The sequence below is a fragment of the Corvus kubaryi genome, unplaced genomic scaffold (genome assembly GCF_017639235.1).
Source record: "Corvus kubaryi isolate FWS band 111438036 unplaced genomic scaffold, C.kubaryi_AGA036_p1.0 split3-37374, whole genome shotgun sequence".
NCBI lineage: Eukaryota > Metazoa > Chordata > Aves > Passeriformes > Corvidae > Corvus > Corvus kubaryi.
The window spans coordinates 3,715-20,609 of record NW_024582090.1 but is presented as its reverse complement, the minus strand read 5'-3'; the positions used below and the strand labels follow the sequence as shown (position 1 = coordinate 20,609).

At 44.8% G+C, this 16,895-nt stretch overlaps 1 protein-coding gene and 1 long non-coding RNA gene across 2 annotated transcripts; one reads left to right on the top strand and one right to left on the bottom strand.

The window, feature by feature from the left end:
* The first annotated feature begins 105 nt into the window (after positions 1-105).
* Positions 106-8,195, top strand: LOC121658782. The gene is made up of 4 exons (XR_006014038.1): positions 106-384; positions 711-824; positions 1,859-2,034; positions 5,876-8,195. It is a non-coding gene; the product is annotated as an uncharacterized LOC121658782 (long non-coding RNA).
* A 1,388-nt stretch (positions 8,196-9,583) lies between these two features.
* On the bottom strand, positions 9,584-14,192 carry LOC121658781 (basic proline-rich protein-like; the record flags this gene model as incomplete). Its single annotated transcript, XM_042016066.1, has 1 exon — positions 9,584-14,192. A coding segment is annotated over one exon (1,128 nt), but the record flags the coding sequence as incomplete, so codon positions are not given.
* Positions 14,193-16,895: the final 2,703 nt, after the last annotated feature.

The window sequence follows — 16,895 nt, the reverse complement described above, 5'->3', positions numbered from 1 at the left end:
TCCCACCCTTGGTACTAACCCTTCCCTGTTTTTTGTGTTGCTCCCCCTCCCCTGCGGGGCGGTTGCGCCGCGGGGGCCCCCCCCGTTTTCCCCCGCCCCCCCCCCCCCCCCCCCGTGCCCCCCTCCCCTTCTTCTTGGGGTGGGCTCGGGAAGCCTTCTCTGGGGAGGGTGCTGGCTCCGCACCAGCCGTGGATTACGGGGCTCGCGGCTCCGGGCAGCGGAAGTCTCTGCTCCGCAGTGGGCCGAGCGGCGGGCCGCGGCTCTCCGTGGGGCTCACAAAGGCCGCTGGAGGGCAGGCCGACCGTCAGCGCTTCCTCGCTGCTGGTTACTGTTCGTTTTCGTTAATAGGGACTGAGTCGCTCTTCATATACGCCTCCGAAATAGGTAGGGTGCAGTCTACCCTGCAGAGGCCACTGACCTTGTCCACCCAGCCTTTTCCTCTGCAGAGCCTTTCTGTAAGCGACTGTTCACGTGGGGAAGTGTGGATAGTCCTCGACTAGGTGGTTGTTTTTTGCTTTAATTGCACTAGAGAAAAATGATTGTTCAGTTTTCTTTCCCCTTAGAAATAAGGAGCTAAAAATTAGTTCGGGCATACTCGGAGTGCAGTGTCTGGTGTGGTACGCTGTGTGGCCTGTTGGATTGTGTCCTCCTATTTTCTGGAAATGCCACTGGAGACTTTCTAGAAAGCTGGTAAAATGCAACTGTTACAGGTATTTCTGTTGTGACCGCGAATTGCTCTTACCAAGTAGCTTATGGGCCCTGACTGAAGAGACGAGACAACACGGAGAAGAGAGAGCTGTAGGCAGAGACTTTGTACTCAAGAGGTATGTGTTCATGGGCCTTTCTTTCCTTTAGGGATTTCACTCGTACACGTCCGGATTTTGTGCATCTGAGCAAGACCTCAGGTAGCCCCAAGAGAAATAACTTTGTAGACTCTAAACTGGTAGCTCGCAGACTGAAGGTAATCTGAGCTGCGGCATATGTCCTTAGAAGGGCTGCCCCCAAGTACATTCTCACCACTGTTCGGTTTGAGTGAAGCTGAGTGCAGTGGCTGAAGGCTGGCTCATGAAGAGTGTCTTTGACCCCTTCTAAACCAAACTATTAACTAGGGCTGACCCCTTCTAAAGCAAGCTGCACAATTAACTGGGGCTAGCATATTTGACTTTTTGGTATAAGTGACTCTATTTCAAATTTTTTCTGTTTGTGGCCCAGTAGACTTTAGAATCCTCAAGAGTTTTGAGTGCAGACAATATATTTATGAAGAGCGCTTGGTGGTGTGGTCGTTGAGCTAAACATTCCATGTTTTTACCTGTGTACGTTAGGTTAATGTAGCCCTAATAAGTGCTAGTTAAACCTAGAAAAGAGATTGTATGTTTCAAAGTGCACAAAGATTCTAGGATGAAATGTGAGATATAGCTAAAGAACAAGAACTTTTTTAATAGTTAAGCTTTTCTCCTATAATCAAAGGAACTTTGTTTTTAGAAATCAGCCTTGACTGATAGACTAATGATGGTCTTGATGAATGAAAGTCTCTCTTCTAAATAGCTGAGGCTGATGCTTATACATAATCTCTAGCACTTTGCAGGCTTCAATTTTTCGGCACCATCATAACAAAAATGACGGTTACGCAGAAGTATTTTCAATGTGTATATTTTGCTTCCATAAATACAAAAAGCATTATGAAAGTATGCTTCTGGGGCTTTTTTTTTTCTTTTTTAGCAAGCATATAGGCTTATCTTTTTCTTTTGTGACCTTTTCCTACCACGTTTTTGTATCTCCAAACACAAATGATGTTACACAATGATACTACCAGTAAATGTTGACAGCTGAAAGTTCTGCTATTCGTGTCCTCTCTTAGGCTGACCTGAGTAATATGACACAACTTCTGTTACCCCAGCTACCGTGATAGTGGGCTTCTCCTCTAACAGTACAACTGTTGATCACTAATAGATCTGCGAACATCAGAGTTGGAGAGATGGGGAGAAAGAATTTCGATTTGATCGTTAAGAGGCGGTGAATGCTTTCATCCTTTTGGTAAGATGCAGTTAAAACTCTTAAACAGACTGAGCATGGCTTTTTATGTCAGTGGCTGTTCTTCAATCTGACAAGGTTATTTGGGGATGGCTTTAGAAGCTCATGAAAACATGTTACATAATGAATATCTAAAATCTGTTTATCCTAATTGCTGCACTGGTTTGACTGCGCAGGTGTGTGTAGCTCTCAGGTTATCTACCAGAATGTGCCCAGCTACGTAGCAAGTCACTGAACTGCCTGCTGCATTCCGACATGTGACATTCTGTGAGCTTAGTGTGTGAACTGGAACTATGTGTCCAGGTTTGCCTGCATTTACAGGAGTTCTAGTTATAGCAGCCTTAGGGAACCCTCAAAATACTTTTAAACACACCTTAGTAAAATCTAAACATTAGTCAAAGAAGTGTGATTAAGCTATGGAGTGAATGAATTTAGTTTTACCATTTTTAGTGGTTTTAACAGTATTTTTCTTTGGTATACCTGAAAGAACACTGGAGCATAAGGAAATGAAGGGACAGGCTCGATTGAGTAAATCTTATTAACAATTCCCTTGAACAAAATGTCAACAGAGATTCTTAGAATACTGTCTGAAAGGTTTCTTCCTAATTAGCCAGAGAACCGGAGTTGGAAATATGACACAAAGTTGAAGGAAATGTACAGCAGCAGCATTTTGTTCTGAAGATACTTGTGATTTAAGGTCTCGGCCATGATTCTTAAGTTCTGTTTGTGGAAAAAAGCTTGAGAATTATAAGAAGCTCCAGATGCATTCAAATGAACTGGAACACATCTGTGAAGCATTGAATTTAATGGCAGAAGGTATCCATACATCTCACGTTTTTCCTAGGGAGGAGGTCTTTTGTGGACGAAACAAGCCACCTGAGGTGTTTTAATTGTAGTCGTAATGTGGCACAGACCTCTAGGGTCATAAAATGAAGACGTGAGATTTTTTTTTTTTTTAAAGCATGCCTACATTAAAATATAGTAGTTAATAAGCAAGGAAAGACTGATGGTGTTTGTTAAAGGATTTTCCATAGTCAAAAGGAGTTCAATCTCTGGTCCATTGTCCAAGACAGCCCTGGAATATTTTTCTCGTGACTGTGACCTGTGGCTGATAAGTTTCATGAACTAGAGGTCCTGTCTTTGCACATTTCATCTGACGTTGTCTGAGTGATTTATTAAGCTATGCCAAGTTTTAGCATTCACAGTATCTGATGGAAAAATGAGTTTTACAATGTCCAGGTGCTGCATAAAGAAGGAGAGAGATGTGTGTTTAAACCTGATACTTCCTAACGCCATTTGACACATCATAAGACTTCTATTACAGAAAGCGATGAATAATATCACTTCTGTGATAACTGCTGAACTTTGTCATGCCTGTCCCAATTTGCTCTCTGGTTGAAGAAGAGTCTGTTTTGTACAGCAGCTGATTTGTATCTCATTTCATACATGTATATCTTTTAGTACCTACTGTTCTCATTTCGGAGAGGTAGAGGTCTGCATTATACACCATATTCAAGATGGAGGAGCAGTGTGGATTAATTGTAACGTTATTTTTTTCCCCTCCTATGTTTTCTATTCTTTTGCAAGTATTTCCAAGTCTTCTATCTGAATTTTGAGCAATGAGCTTTTAAACCTATTAATTTTCAAGATCTCCTCTTGGTCATAACGGTTCTCTGTTCAGTATTCAATGTTCGATGTTCAAACTTTGAACGTCCATACCCTGTGCGTCTTTGCTGTTTATTTTTTGCATTATTCACACCGAAATGCTTCTGCAGCTTTACTGTTTGTTCCGGCAATATTGCTAGCCCCTGCAGCAACCCTACAGGGACATTTTTTTAACTACGCAGGAGAACATTGCTAGAAATCTCTTGCCTCGCTACTCACCTGACTTTTTCAAATCCTCTGTAAGTATGGTTTCCTAGGGCTAATCAGAGATCTCTGCTTGAATCTACTGGCAATTTTTACTCAACTATGAACTGGCCATTTATTCAATTTCTTTTAGCCTTTTAATGAGTTGCTTCTCTATGGGAGAACTGTTCCTGTTGTCCCACGCAACGCAGATTAAGTCTTTGAGGGTTTGTACTGAACAGGTTCTAGAAATCCATATACAGTACATCAGGTGAATTTCTCTTGTCTGTACGTTCACTGATAATTCCAAATAGTTCTAAAGGATTTGTCAGGCACAAATTTCCTTTGCAAAAATTGTGCTGATGTTTTATGTACATTTACTACTTATGTATGTGCAAATTCTTCTAGCTAGCTCTACTAGTATGCTTGCACTAGCATGCCTGGGGCAGACATAGGATTTTTAAGCCTGGAGCTGTCTGAAAATCTCAATGAAAAAATCACATTACGTATGGTACCATCCCGTCCCCTAGTACAGAGATAAAACACCACAGATGCCGTGCTTGTTATTTCATCCTCAAGTCAAGCATCGGAAGGGATACCATATGGCCTCATGACTAGTTGTTATTTGTTTTGATGGCTTAATCCCTTCTGTAATCTGTTCTACAGATATTTCAGTTTAAAATATTTTGTAACACCTGTAAAGGAAATTTATGTCACAGAAACGTTTCCAAGTTTGTCTGAAACAAAACGGGTGTGACAATCACTTCTGGTGCCCCCTTAAATTTTGACCATCAGCTTGCTTTATGAATTCTTTGATAGACCTTGCAGTCCCTGATATGGCAGGGAAAGGAGTCACCAGTTCTCTTCCTGTCTGCGAGTGGTTTTCCCCAAGCCATATTTCTGGCCTGCCGTATTGTGTTTTAATATGACAGCTTATGACCATGTCTTGATTTTCTGTATTTCACCATAATTTCCACGTTTTGAGGGATGTTGTCCTTCCCCTTTGTCAGAATAATTATTTTGGATTGGTTCTTAGCCTTTTCTAGTAGGTAATAAAGCACGATTGCTGATTTGATGTCTTTAAAATGTTTTCCTGTCACTAGGAAATATTTTTACTTTTCAAGCTATGCTACTACTTTATTAAAAAATAAAGTTTAAATGCCCCATTGTAGTAGATATCCGGATTTTGTTGCTCTTGCAAGGATGTTGAACTGTTCTTGTGTTTTGGTGAATGCTTTTTATACTTAGGAAAATACAAAAGTTTGTGTATATGACCAAAAACCGTGTGCTTTTCAACACTTGCTGGTTTTCCTGTGATTCTTAGGTTAAACCCTCCCAACCCCCTTTTCTCTTTTTTTTATTGTCAATTTCAGCACCCTGATTGCATGTGGCTTCTGATGAAGGACATATATCTTGTATAGGGTCCTTCTATTTTTGAAGGCTTCTCTAATTTCCTAATGATTCTGAATCCCTCTTCCTTGCACCATTTTTTTTTTCTAGCCATAAATGGTCATTCTGCATTTCTGGTCCACTGTTTGGTAGCAAGAGCATAAAAAAGTATCTCAAACAAACAAAACCCAAGGAAACAAAATCTGTCAGGGAGACCTTATCCAAAACATGAAATTGAAGGCTAAGGCCTCCCTGACAGGGATGGTTGGTTTGTTTTAATGTACTAAACTTTCTTCCCAGGAACTTTAGTTTTTTTTCCCAACTGTTTGTATTCACTCAAATAAAGACTAATAGAGATAAACTAGCATTTCCAAAAAGTCTGCCCAAACTCCCTGTCTGTTCCTATCATCTGTGCTTGTCTGACAAGTCATAATCTTAGGCAGTCATATTGCTAATAATAATGTTGGATGTCACTACAGCCTACCTCTGTCTCCCTTATGCAAACCTGACTTCAGGTATTATGCTCAGTGACAAAGCCTTTGCCTTCTTTGAAGAGTCTGCCCCAGAATCGTTCCTTGTCATCAGACTTGCACTTTTTTTATCACAGGATTCCTCTTTCACAATACAGCTGTTGCCAGCTGTCACCGAAGATGTCCTTGAACAGTCTTCTGGAGTCCCTTGGCATGGTGATCCAGACTTTTTCCATGTGGATCCTGAACTGCCCATGTCTTGTGCCCCAGGAGCTGGTAATTCAACAGCTGGTGCAATGGATTTTGAATCCGTTTGATTGATGTGATGTCCTGCAGGTAAGAGAGGGAATCATAATAACTATTTACCCAGCACACAGGTCTCACATCAAAGCTGTGATAGTGGAAGTTTGTCAGCACAGCAAATGTGGGTTTGCCCAAGGTGGATGGGTCTATAAAGTACATGTAAAAATAATAACAAAAAAGCGCTAGGGTTTTTTTTTGTTGTTGTTGTTGTTTTGGTTTTGTTTTTTAAAAGAGAAATCAGCTTCATAAGAGAACAAAACTGGCCCTACCCGGAATGAGTAAAATGAGCTGGAAGAGGTACTCAAAACTGAATGCCTCGTTTTAAGTTTCTTGATTTACCAGAGAATGTTGTTTCACTTAAATGGAATTTAACAGGACATAAATGCATACAGGCTTCATTAGAAACATCAAACCACACAGTATTCTTGCAAGGTGGGTTTTATAAGGTCTTCTGTGTGAAGAAGACAAATGCTCAGAAACTGGAAACACTTCCTTTTTCTGAAGCAGGAATACCGCATAGAAAGAACGGTCTTCCAGACTCTTCTTTTAGGGCTACTCTTTATGCCTTTTCTGGTAGGGTCTATTGCATTTGTAAAAGAGGAGAAGGAAAGTCTGTTCGTAGACTTGAAAGGCTGGTGACCTGACTTCACTGACTGGCAGGACAGAAGGGACAGTGATTTTACCCTTTTCCTCTAGGATGGTGGTAGCTTACAATTACTTTTGAAAGCAGATATAGCCGAATGGTAGTAGGTGATAAAGTTATACTCAGAGTTCTCTTGTGCAGACTTTAGAGATTTCTGGTAATTTCTCGACTTCAGAGAGAGCAGCTTGTGCCGTACTTAGATAACTGAGCTCTGTTTGGCTTTATCAGAGGTGGCGCCAGTAGGCTTTAGGTGCCGTATGCTGCCACCTTGTGTTAAGAAACAAAACGTGGACGTTCGTACTAGGAAATACCCACGTTAGCAATGGTCAAGTAACCTTGTAACTCTAAGTGTAGTCTTGAATATGAAACCAATCGCATCAAGTTATGCAGCTTGGGTTCCTTTGAATTCCTTTAGGAATCTGAGGCTAAGGTTCTTGGTTGGTTTTTGTCTGGGTTTTTTGTTTGTATATTTGATTTTTTTCCACGGGACTTGTGGTGGTGTCGTCTTCCCATTTGTGTGGTTTTTTTTCTTCCTCCTTCCCAGTTTCTCCCTTAACTCACAAGGAGTAGAAAGTTGTTTTGTTTTCCAGCTCAGGGTGCCTGGAGACAAGTACTGGAATGCGTATCTTTGGAGCATAACACACATCTAGAACTTTATAACTTCTGACATTGCTTTTCATGGTTCATTCCCAGTGTCAGTTGGCAACAGGCAGAAGAGCCAGGAACGCTCTTTGAGGCACCGTGTAAACTCCGCACTTCTAGATTTTTGTATAAAGGAGAGTACTAGCCAAGCTGCTTCCAGTATCTGGGAAGGCACCACGCAACACTAAATAACCTCTGCTGCACATTGCAGTCTGGGATGCCCATCTGTCTTGGGCCATCTATGAGACTAGATAGGACAGAAAGTGCTTTTATTCTCCCTTTTTCTTCTCATTTGTGTGCACTGACTGGGTGCATCTGAGAGTCAAAATAGTTGAGTGCCTCTTGGAGTGCTTGGCCTTAGGCAGGTGTTTTTCAACATCTGAAGGAAGTCCAGTGGAAGAAACTGGGTCAGAAAGGCTGTCTTTAAACAAGGGTCTGGCTGCAGTGAGGCTACATGAGCAGACTGGGTTATCTATGTATTCTGGAGCATAATGGAAAATGTCTTGAATTCCCACATGTTTTCTGAAAGGTGATAATCTAAAGCTTGTCCTTCAGGCTGCTCTCAGAATCCCAGATAAATCTGGAAAAGAGTGTGTGACTTAAAACTGTGATTGCACATGTTCTCTCTGTAATGGGTGACACCCCTCCCCACTATTAGATTACTCCAGATGTGAAACACAGGCAGGCATGTGATCCATACCACATTTGCTGCAACTTTCTGTGGTGCCTTTCCAGATGTTCTAGCAAACCTGTAGTGAAAGCTTATCCTGAATGACAAAATCCATTCTGGGGTACAGGTGGACAAGTCTGCATAATGCTTGTGCACCACCTAAACTGGTATAAAGTGAAATTAGTACTACTCTCATTTTGGGATATGAATTTCATTCACAGTGCCTAATTTACCCTGGATTTCTTTGAATTACTTCTGCCACATGCTTTAAATATTTGAGATGGATAAACTAATAAGTAGTTTTGTTTCAGGCAGAATTGCTGTGTGGCCAGCTCTGTACACCTATGCTTATTGTATACCGACGATGTTAAGTCAAATGCTAAGTTGAATTCTAAGTCTAGTTTCTGCGTAGAAAAATTGTGTTCAGAGCCTCAATTTTTAGCTGAAAGCTTTGCATTTTAATCCTAGAAAATGGAAAAAATGGGACTTTAAACTTAATGTTTTCCTTGGATTTTCTTGTCTTGCATTGAGATCTAGTGGCCTGTGCATAATGTACATGCATGCTTAGCATGAAGTGGAGGAAACATGAGAGGATTCAGAGAAGCTTTTTTTCATGTTGCACTACAATAAATACATATAGGCTGGCAGATACTGATAAAGATTTGCTACCAGGTAAAAAGAATAAAAAGTCTGGGACTTTTTTTTTTCCTAAATCATATTTTTAATTTAAATTTTGCATTGTTTTCACATTCATAGATGATACTTTTTTTAAATTTTGAGTTTTCAGCAATTTATAGTAAATTGATCTAGTAACTCAGACTTTGGTATTACTATTCGGTCTTCTTCAAGTTAGCTGTGGCGCTTCAGAGCCTTGTCCTAAGACTTCCAAACTGAGGACCTGATACTGCTCCCAGCAGTGCTACAAGTATCACAAGAAGTAGCAGTGCAGCAAAGTTAAGGAGTGGGGCTGGAGGGGGTGGGGGGGAAGAGGGGAAGACTTCAAACCGAACTGTCTTATTGTATTTTGCAGATAGTAATTTATGAAGGGGACAGCTCTTCAAGTGATAACAGCTTTGTGTAGAGTCCTGCTCTGTGTGTAGAAGCTTGGGTTGTGCTATGGTATATGGAACTGTGACACAGAATGCCACCGAACAAGGTATTGTATGGAAATGTGATTTAAAAGAACTGGTTGCATAGAGGCAGTAAATTTTCAGCCTCCTGTTTTCTCTACCAAACCTGTAGCATGGCTGAGGAAGGACAGAAACCAATTTTTGTCTTTCAGATGCTGAACAACTTGGGTGATGCCCATTGAAAAGACGTTACCAGCATAATTTGGTAGCTCTTGATTCTTTGCAGGGTGGAGGGATGTACCACCACAGCTGTCTGTTACTTATAGAATCATGCAATTTAAGGTCATGGGCTCCAACTTCCCCTGCAATGAGCATGGACATCTTCAGCTAGATCAGGTTTCTTAGACCTCTGTCCAACCTTGAATGTTTCCAGGGATGAGGCATCCACAGCTTCTTTGGGCAGTCTGTGCCAGTATTTCACCATCCTCGCTGTAAAAAATTTCTTCCTTATCTAGTCTGGATCTATACTCTTTTCGTTTAAAAACATCACCCCTTCTATCACTACAGATCCTACTAAAATGTATGTCCCCATCTTTCCTAAAGGCCCCCTATACATACTGAAAGGCCACAGTAATGGCTGCCTGGAGGCTTCTCTTCTCCAGGATAAGCAACCCCAACTCTTTCAGCCTTTCTTCATGGAACAGGTGTTCCAGCCCTCCATTTTTGTGGCTTCCTCTAGACACAGCTGCAGCAACCTCATCGGTCAGTGCCAGGCCTCTAACAGGTACTGGCTAAAGAGAAAACTACTTCCATGGTATGAAAGCTTTCCTCAGAAGAGTCAAAATCAAGCTCAGAAACGCTGTGCAACCAGGTGCTTTGACTTCCTGAATAACACAAACATATTTTATAATTTTACATATTTTAAAAGCCTATGTATAGGCCTTATGGTTCTCTTCCGCACTTCTCATTTTAGTGTCATCCAACCAAAAAAAAAAAAGGGGGGGGCCCCCCAAGAATTTAAGGGAAACATCTCATATATTTTTCACTTAAAACATGTAAAAATAACTTTGCAATGCAAGACAACTTGCTCCAAATATTACTCATTTTATTACAAGACAAATCAATAGAGAAGCACCAGACATCATCTTTGCTTTTCTAACAGCTTTGCTGAAGGGTTTCTGAATGTGGTGGTGGGCTTTGCTGCAGCCGGAATTTATTTCTGTTTCAGGAAGTGTCTCACTGTATAGTCTGCGATTTAACAGTTCCCGTACCAGGTTAATTGTAGTGGAAGAAGGCAAATGAAGCCAAGAGACTCAACTAGGATGTCCCAGACCCCTGCCAATCAGAGGTAACAAAATATCAAACCCCCAGCTTATGAAAATACAAAAAAACCTCCCAAAAACCCACAAAAAACCTACAAAAATACAAAAATCCACAAAAGCATACAAAAAACTAGGTTCCAAAATACCAGAATAACTTAGTTTCAAAATAATAGAAAACCGAATTTCAAAATACCAAAGAAAACCGGGTTTCAAAATCTCAGTTTTAGAATACCAGACTACCAAGTTCCAAAATACCAAAGTAACCCAATTTCAAAATAGCAGAACACCAAGTTCCATAATACCAAAGTAACCCGGTTTTAAAATAAAAGAACACCAAGTTCCAAAATCCAAAATAATTCCATTTCAAAATACCAGAATATCAAGCTCCAAAATATCAAAATGACCCGATTTCAAAATATCAAATTGCAAAATACCAACTTTCAGATGTCTTATATGAGCAGGATTCCCAGACCCAAAAGAATGTAATATTGTAAAAATGGGATCAGTGCTAGCAAAATGGGTATATTCTCCTCTGAAAAGCTTTCCTCCGATGACTGTCAATATTTGTATCTATTTTGATCATTTAGCCAGATGTAATAAGAATTTTACTTTAAAAGCCAACACTTGCAGTAGTTTTCTGCTTAGCTTGTGTCTGTGAGAACTGGCATTTGGGCTGGAGAGCTGTGTTCGGGAACAAAAGATGGAGTAAATCTGCTCCTTGGATGGACAGGGAAAAAGTGAGTAGCAGGCAAAGGGAGTATTAATAAACGATATCAATATTTCACTGAAATTCAGGGTGGACCAGCGAGGGGGGTGCTCGGGTTCAGTCTGGGCCTGTCAGGAATAGCCATAAACAACCCAGCTAAACCCCTGACCCCTTAAGGGATATGTAAAACACTTCAACAGAAACACAATTCAGTAATGATTACAGAGGAAAAATTACCAGTAATCGCTTATAGTCTGTGGGGAATTTCCTCAGTAATTACAAACCTAGGACATAGGGAATTTTGGAGGCAGAATCCCAATTTTGGCCACGGGCACCCGGACGAGAAGGCCGGTTCTTTTCCACAGAAAGGAAAGCCCGGCACCCCGGTGTTTCAGGGGCAGACAACGGCCCGTGTAGGGGAGGGAACGACCGGCAGGACCTTTCTCCACCTCGTCCCCCGCTCCAAGGTGCGGCAGCTCCAGGCATGACCGGCTGCTTTCAGAGGGTTACCGGGGCACACCTGCACAGGGAGCTCCTAGTCCAGAGGGGCCAATGGAGGCATCCCGGGTGTCCCTCCAGGAACGACGGTTAGAACATCCAGCAGGGGCTAGGGAGCAGCCGGATGCACCTGGGCACCTGAGCAGGCGGGGCAGCGTGTAGGGTGCCGGGGGGAAAGTTTCAGCTTCCCTCTTTTAGCTTGTCAGTCCCTCCCCAGAGCCCCATGTCCCCTAGTGATCAATGTTTCAGCAAACATCTTCCACTCTACATCAAAACCTGCTTTCATTTCTGTCCCATCCTCAGGCTCCACACTCAGAGAGCTCTCGGCCGAGCCCACATATCTGCAAAACTTTCTTACCAAACTTTCATCTTCAACACCAACCATCTTTTCGTAAGGTGACACTCTCAGGTCTGACCTGGTTGTGTCTGAACTCTCAATAAAGCCAGAGGTTGGCATTTTACCCATGACATTTGAGTTTCAATTATTAATTCAGTTAAGGTTCTCTTTAAAGTTTGTTTCATCCTTTCTACCCATCCTGAACTCTGTGGGTGCCATGGGGTATGTAGTTCTCATTTTATTCTTAAGGCTTGAGTTAGTTGCTGTAAAACTTTTGATGTAAAGTGTGTCTATCTTAGTAATCATTCCATACCTAGGAATAATTTGTTCTAAGAGGGTTTTATATTCTACATTGGCTGTGGCTCTGACACTGGGAACAGCTTCCACCCAATGGGTAAGATGGTCTGTTATTACTAACAAGAATTTCCACCTCTGCACTTGGGGGAGTTCAGTAAAGTCCACGTGGATACTTTGAAATGGTCGGAGAGCCAACTCACGACCTCCTGAAGTTGTTTTTCTCATCACCTTCTTATTTACTTTTTGGCAAACCATACATCTTTCAGTTATTTGTTTAGCCAACTCATAAATTCCAATGCCCCCATAATTCCTTAGAAAGTGATCACACAAAGCCTTAGTACCCCAATGAGTTTTTGATGCATGTTTTCTAATATTATGAAGTAACTGCCTTCCGTCAGGAAGTTTCCATTTTCCACATTCGTCTGGCCTTCCCCCCCTTCTTACTTCATTCTTTTTCCTCTGTTTCACTGAATTTTGGAGTCTCCAATTTTTCGCTCTTCGAGGTCAAAATTAACACAACCCTTTTTATCCCATTCTCTGCAGCATCCTCAGCCCCCCCGATCCGCTAAACTCCCTCCTCCCATCTCTGAGGCCATCCCCCCGCTGTCCCCCCCTATGTACCACAGCTCTCTCTTCAGGCAATTCCAATGCCTCTAAAACCTCCAAAACAAGTCTCCCCTGCATCAGCCCCTTTCCCTCTGAACCAAGCAATCCCCTTTCCTCCCAGATTTTCCCAAAGGCTTGCACCCCTCCAAAAGCGTACCTTGAATCAGTAGATGTATTTCCCTTCTTGTGTGCTAAATCTTCCAGTGTGCATAGTCACCCCATCAACTACAGCCTACCCTGACATTCTTTTTCCTTGGACACATCTGGAAGAACCGTCTACAGATATTATTTCCTTCTGAAAGGGCTCGTTCCTCGAGATGGAACTTTGGTGTTTTGCTTCTCCTTTCAGAGGAGCAGCAGAAGCGGTCGTTGCCAGGGGAACGGTGCAGGCGAGGGAGGGAGGGGGGGTAGGAGGTGGGAATCCTCTCGGAGGCCGATTCCTCCAGGAGCGGGGGAGCAAAGGCGGAGGCTGCTGCCGGAACCTCCAAGGGGACCAGTTCTTCGGGCCGATACCAGAGCCTGGCGTGGAGCCTCTGCACGGGTCCGCAGCAGCCACGGCGACAGGACTCCGAGCTGCCGGCGGGCCCAGCGCGGCCCGCGGGGCCGAAGCCGGGTTCAATGGAGCCGCGGCAGAGAACGCAGCGGGGGCAGGGGCTGCTGGAACGGCCGCGGACATCGGGACCGGGGCCGGAGCCGGGACTGGGGCCGGGGCGGGGCCGGGGCGGGGCCCAAAAGAGGCGGGCTGGGCTGGTGTGGAGCGGAGAGCCGGGCTAGGGACGGGCACAGGGACACCGAAAACGGCGGGCTGGGCTGGTGTGGAGCGGAGAGCCGGGCTGGGGGCGGGCACAGGGACACCGAAAGCGGCGGGCTGGGCTGGTGTGGAGCGGAGAGCCGGGCTAGGGCCGGGCACAGGGACACCGAAAGCCGCGGGCTGGGCTGGTGTGGAGCGGAGAGCCGGGCTGGGGCCGGGCACAGGGACACCGAAAGCGGCGGGCTGGGCTGGTGTGGAGCGGAGAGCCGGGCTAGGGCCGGGCACAGGGACACCGAAAGCGGCGGGCTGGGCTACCGCTGGAGCCGCAGGGGCTGGAGGGGGCGGCGGGAACAGCGGGGCTACCGACGGAGCCGCCGTCGCTGGGACAAGCGGTGGAGCCGCGGGCGGTGCCTGAGAGCCGGCACAGGCGGGACCTCGGGCTCCGGGAGCGGCGCTGCAGCTGCGAGCGGCGCCACAGGAGCCTGGGCTTGGGGCGAGGCAGGCGGGAATGGAGGGGGCGATGCTTCCAGGGACTCCCAGCCCTTCTCTTTCTTGTTTTCCCTTTGCTCCTTTCCTTGGGTCTCGGACAACTTTAAAATTCTTATCCCCTTAGACTCTGTTTCCCACCCAGCATGAAGCATACTTGCTTTCTTCTGTGTTAACGAGTTCTTTTGAATTTACAAATACTTGTAAAGCCTGACAGATCCAGACTTCAAGAGCCATGTCTGGGCCAGAAGACACGGTCGGATCTTACTTCCTTCTCGGCCCAACCAAACATACAAAACCTGGATCATTTTGACTTTGCTCTTTTCCTTTGTACTTGGGTTTGTATTCCAGTTAGCTAACATAACTTCCAAAGGGCTTTCCTGGGGTATTTCCGCTGGCACGCCTCTATTCCCTTTTTTATTCCCTGACTCTTGCTTACTAGTTTTATGTCCCATTTTCTCAGAATCTTATCTATCTTTCCCAGGCCTTTGTTTCCCACCTTTTTAATAAAAACCAACAAAACAACTATTCAAACCTCACCACCTCTTTCCCCTTTCTTCTCCTAGAATACAAAAGTTCCCTCCTCTTAATAAAATATGCCTCCTTCCAGAAAATAAAGTTCTATTTCAAGGTTTACCATTTCTATCACATACATTCTCATTCATTCTCACTCACTCCTTTTTATTGTTCCAACTTCTCTTTCTCAAGTGCTATCAGTCACAACCACACAAGACTTAGGTACCTTTTAATTTCAAATTGTTGGCCAATGCTCACCCCTGGGCCCAAAATTCCAGGTTTCTTGAAGTAATCCTCAATTTGACAGAATTAAGCCTGGATTTCTTGAATTTTTATTTGTTTTATTTTTTTTAAACTCTCAATCCAGCAGTCTCAAAACCCAAATGTCTCGGAACTAACCCTCCATTTAGCAGAATTAAGCCCGGATGTCTCGAATTTTTGAACCCTCAATCCGGCAGTCTTAAACCCTAAATTTCTCGGATCCAATACTAGGAAATTCTTGACTCCCCTCCTTAAAGGAGTCCAATCCCTTCCCTGAAAGCCCGTCCCAGTTAACCCGGGGCTTCTCTCACTCCTTTTATCTTTGGCTTCGCCTCTTTACTGACTGCTTCCCTCGCGGCAGAGCAGAGCCGCAGCCTCAGAGGCTCCACACTCGCTTCGCAGCTCTGGGGTAACCAGCCCGCGTCTCATGCACACACTTTCATCCCCCTTATCCCCCCAAAAAGAGGAAAGAAAAAATACTCACCTTTCTCGGAGTCTTCGTGCACAAGATTTTACGTGTTTAATTACCGCGGTACCTCAGGGAGCTTTTTCTTTCCTTTCTTGTTGCTTTGTCTCCTCTCTTGCCCTCCGGGTGTTTGACTGCAAACCCCCCTGACCCCGCCGGGAAGCACAAAGCGAGGCCGCCAAAAGCGGGCGGGGGCACCCCCCTGCTCTGGGTTCCCCGGGAGATCCCAGAGCTGAGGCTTTATCCCCGTACGGGCCACCAAATTGTGAGAAACGAGGTTCGCTATTTATAAAATTTGAAGGAAAGTTTAAAAAAAGGGACAATTAAGAGACAACAGCAAAAAGGGCGGTACGGCCGGGTGCTTCGGCAGAGAGCCAAAGGCGCACCTTTACAGCCAAAAGATCCTCTTTAAAAGTACATCGCTTATTTTTATTCATCACCATCATGCATCATTCATTAATTCTTTGGAGTTGCTGAGTATCATTTTATCAGTCTTATCTTTTTCCTTGGCTCCATTCCGCCTGGTTTCGGGTTCTTCTGATAAGATTTTCCAGGAATGTGAAGACCCCCCCCCATCCTTCCCAAACTGAGCACCCAAACTACAGACATTCTACAGCATTACATTACAGAACCCAGGCAAAGCTTTTCTCACATTAAGGAACATGAAAAAACCAACATCACAGTCCATTCCTAACAATGATGGAACATGCAAAAAGCCAACATCACGATACCGTTCAGAACAGAGGGATCAGCGGCGATGCGGCCCGCCCGCGGAGGGATCAACGATTATGCGCATGCGCAGGCGGAGTGATCCGCCAGGAGGAACTATTTGTGATGCGGTCCTGCCCGCGGAGGGATCGCCGGTGATGCGCCCCCGCCCGCGCATGCGCGCAGATCAGTGCATCCGCAGCCATCTGGAGTGAGAGGAAGCAGGTGATGCTGGTGGGTGACATGTCTCTGCTGCGAGCTGCCTGGGAAAGGAGGAGGGAGAGCCTGGTGCAAAGTAAAGGGGAGAGAAAGAGGGACAAGGCTGGAGCTGTGGAAGGAAACGGAGATGGCCAAGGGGCAGCTGAGCATTTTGCTTTCCAACTCTGTGGGGGGAAAGAAAGCGCTGTCAAATCCATCCAGGAAAACAGAGGAGAAATAGCAGGTGGTGGAAATCGCCGGCAATTTGGATTCAATTTGTCTGTCTGAACTGCAAACGCCGACAGACACCGAGCACCGCTGGACGCCTGCTGGCGTTGCGGTGTGTCCTGCTCCGGCTGCAGCCCGCCTGGCGAGACCCCCAGCAGCAGCTGCCCGGGGGCTGCGGATCGGGCAGCAGCCAATCGGAAGCATTGCAGCGTGCGGCAGCCAATAGGAGCCCTGGCTACTCCGGCAGCCAATGGAAAGCGCCGTTACCTGAGGGACCAGGCGCAGCTCGAAGCCCCTCACAGCGGCTTCGTTTTTTGGGACATTTGTGGAAAGTTCGGAGTTCATTTTTTTTTTCTTTAGCTTACCTTTTCCAGGACAGGAGGGATTCCGGCGCGGGGGATATCCCGCCTCGGGCGCTTCTGGGCGGTTTTGAGGCGGGGGGAGCCCAC